The following is a 1,493-nucleotide window of genomic DNA, read 5'->3' as shown; positions in this document are numbered from 1 at the left end:
CCTTCCCGCCGGCTCCTGCAGCTTCACCCGGCGCTGCGTGCCCGGGCCGAGCTGGGATCGTGCTCCTGCATCCCTCTAGGACACCCCGATCCTTCCCGGAGGGGACGGGGAGCTCTGCAGGACCCGGGTGTTGTTCAGCCCTTCCGAGGCAAACGCCGCTTCCTGGAGGGGAAGTCCCGGCCAAATTTAACCCCCCAGGCCGGACTGAAATCCTCTCTCGCTGCCGAGAACCCAGGCAAGGTGTCCAGCAGGAAGTCCCAAACCTTTTTTTTGGGGGGTCAGCTCGCTCTGTCCCAAACCCAGGCGCTGATGCAGAGCTGGGATGCAGCAACCAGAGCATCACAACCCCCAAAAAGGATCCCAGCCCTCCCTGCGCTGCCCTGAGCCACTCATTCCCTCGTGCCTCAGTTTCCCTCGTGCCTGCAAGGTGTCCCGGGGTCCTGCTGCCCGTGATTTGTTCCGAGGGGAATGTTTTTCGTGGCCGTGGGCAGGACAGAGGTGGCTTTGTCACAGCGCAGACACCGGGATTTGCTTCGAGGAGGACCCGCAGGCGGGGGAATCTGAGCCTCGGAGAAAACCGAGACTTAGATGAAAGCCTAATTAAGGAGCTAATTAAAGGGGAGGTCTGGCTAAGTGGCCAGTAGGCAGAGCTCCGCTGATTTATGCCTTTAATTTCGGTTTTGCTTTCCAAGAGGAACGGGCTGAGGGCAAAGGCAGGGCAGGGCCGGTTCTGTGCCCGGTTCTGTGCCCGGTTCCGTGCCCGGTTCTGTGCCCGGTTCTGTGCCCGGTTCCCACGCGATGCCACCAAGGGACCCCTGGACAGCCAGCTGGACTGTCCCTGTGCCTTTCTGGGTGACTCTGGGGTCACCTACTCGAGGGTCTGGCCGGCCACACCCTGCTCCCATCGCCCACAGGGTTCTGCTCACCCCAAAATCCTGGATTCCCCCGGTGCTGCCCACAGGGGTCTGCTCACCCCAAAATCCCGGATTCCCCCGGTGCTGCCCCGCACTCACCACCAGCTCCATCCTGTGCTCCATCCAAATTTTATTTGGGAAGCCGCAGGCATTAAACTCAAAGTCCCCAAATTGTCAGGGGGGGACAYGCAGGGGGTCAGGTCAGAAACGGGGTGAAGGAATGGGGTGATGCCATAATTCCTGGGATGCCCAGGCGAGCGGGGACATCTCTTGATAAGTTCCCCAGAGGGAAAGACAACTTTGGGAGCGGAGGGTTTGGGGTTGGTGCTGTGGGGGAGCAGGGTGGGTTCACCCTCGGTGGGTCCGGGGTGCCCTGTGCTCCGGGCACCGCTGGMTCTGTGGTGTGGGGATGTGCAGGGCGAGGGAGGCGTGGATGGAGTCAATCTTTGTGGTTTTTGGTGAGGAACTGGGTCGCGGCCACCGGGTAGCCCAGGTGAAAATCCTCCACGAAGTTCTTCAAGTCCCAGGAGCCTGGGGAGAGAGGAGAAGGGGCTGAGAAGGGCTGAAGCGGGGATGGAG

General features: G+C 61.3%; 1 protein-coding gene across 1 annotated transcript in view; it reads right to left on the bottom strand.

The window, feature by feature from the left end:
* Nucleotides 1-963: 963 nt before the first annotated feature.
* The window catches only part of PEBP4 (phosphatidylethanolamine binding protein 4), an 8,305-nt gene continuing 7,775 nt past the window's right edge, over nt 964-1,493 (bottom strand). Inside the window, exon 4 of the mRNA XM_057384592.1 lies at nt 964-1,445. Within this exon, the coding sequence (XP_057240575.1) occupies nt 1,354-1,445 (92 nt within the window). The 3' untranslated portion in view covers nt 964-1,353. The remainder of the gene's footprint in view (nt 1,446-1,493) is intronic.

Source organism: Malurus melanocephalus, unplaced genomic scaffold (assembly GCF_030028575.1).
Source record: "Malurus melanocephalus ecotype Western Australia unplaced genomic scaffold, MMel_1.1 scaffold_722, whole genome shotgun sequence".
NCBI lineage: Eukaryota > Metazoa > Chordata > Aves > Passeriformes > Maluridae > Malurus > Malurus melanocephalus.
This window is presented reverse-complemented; position numbering and strand designations above follow the sequence as displayed.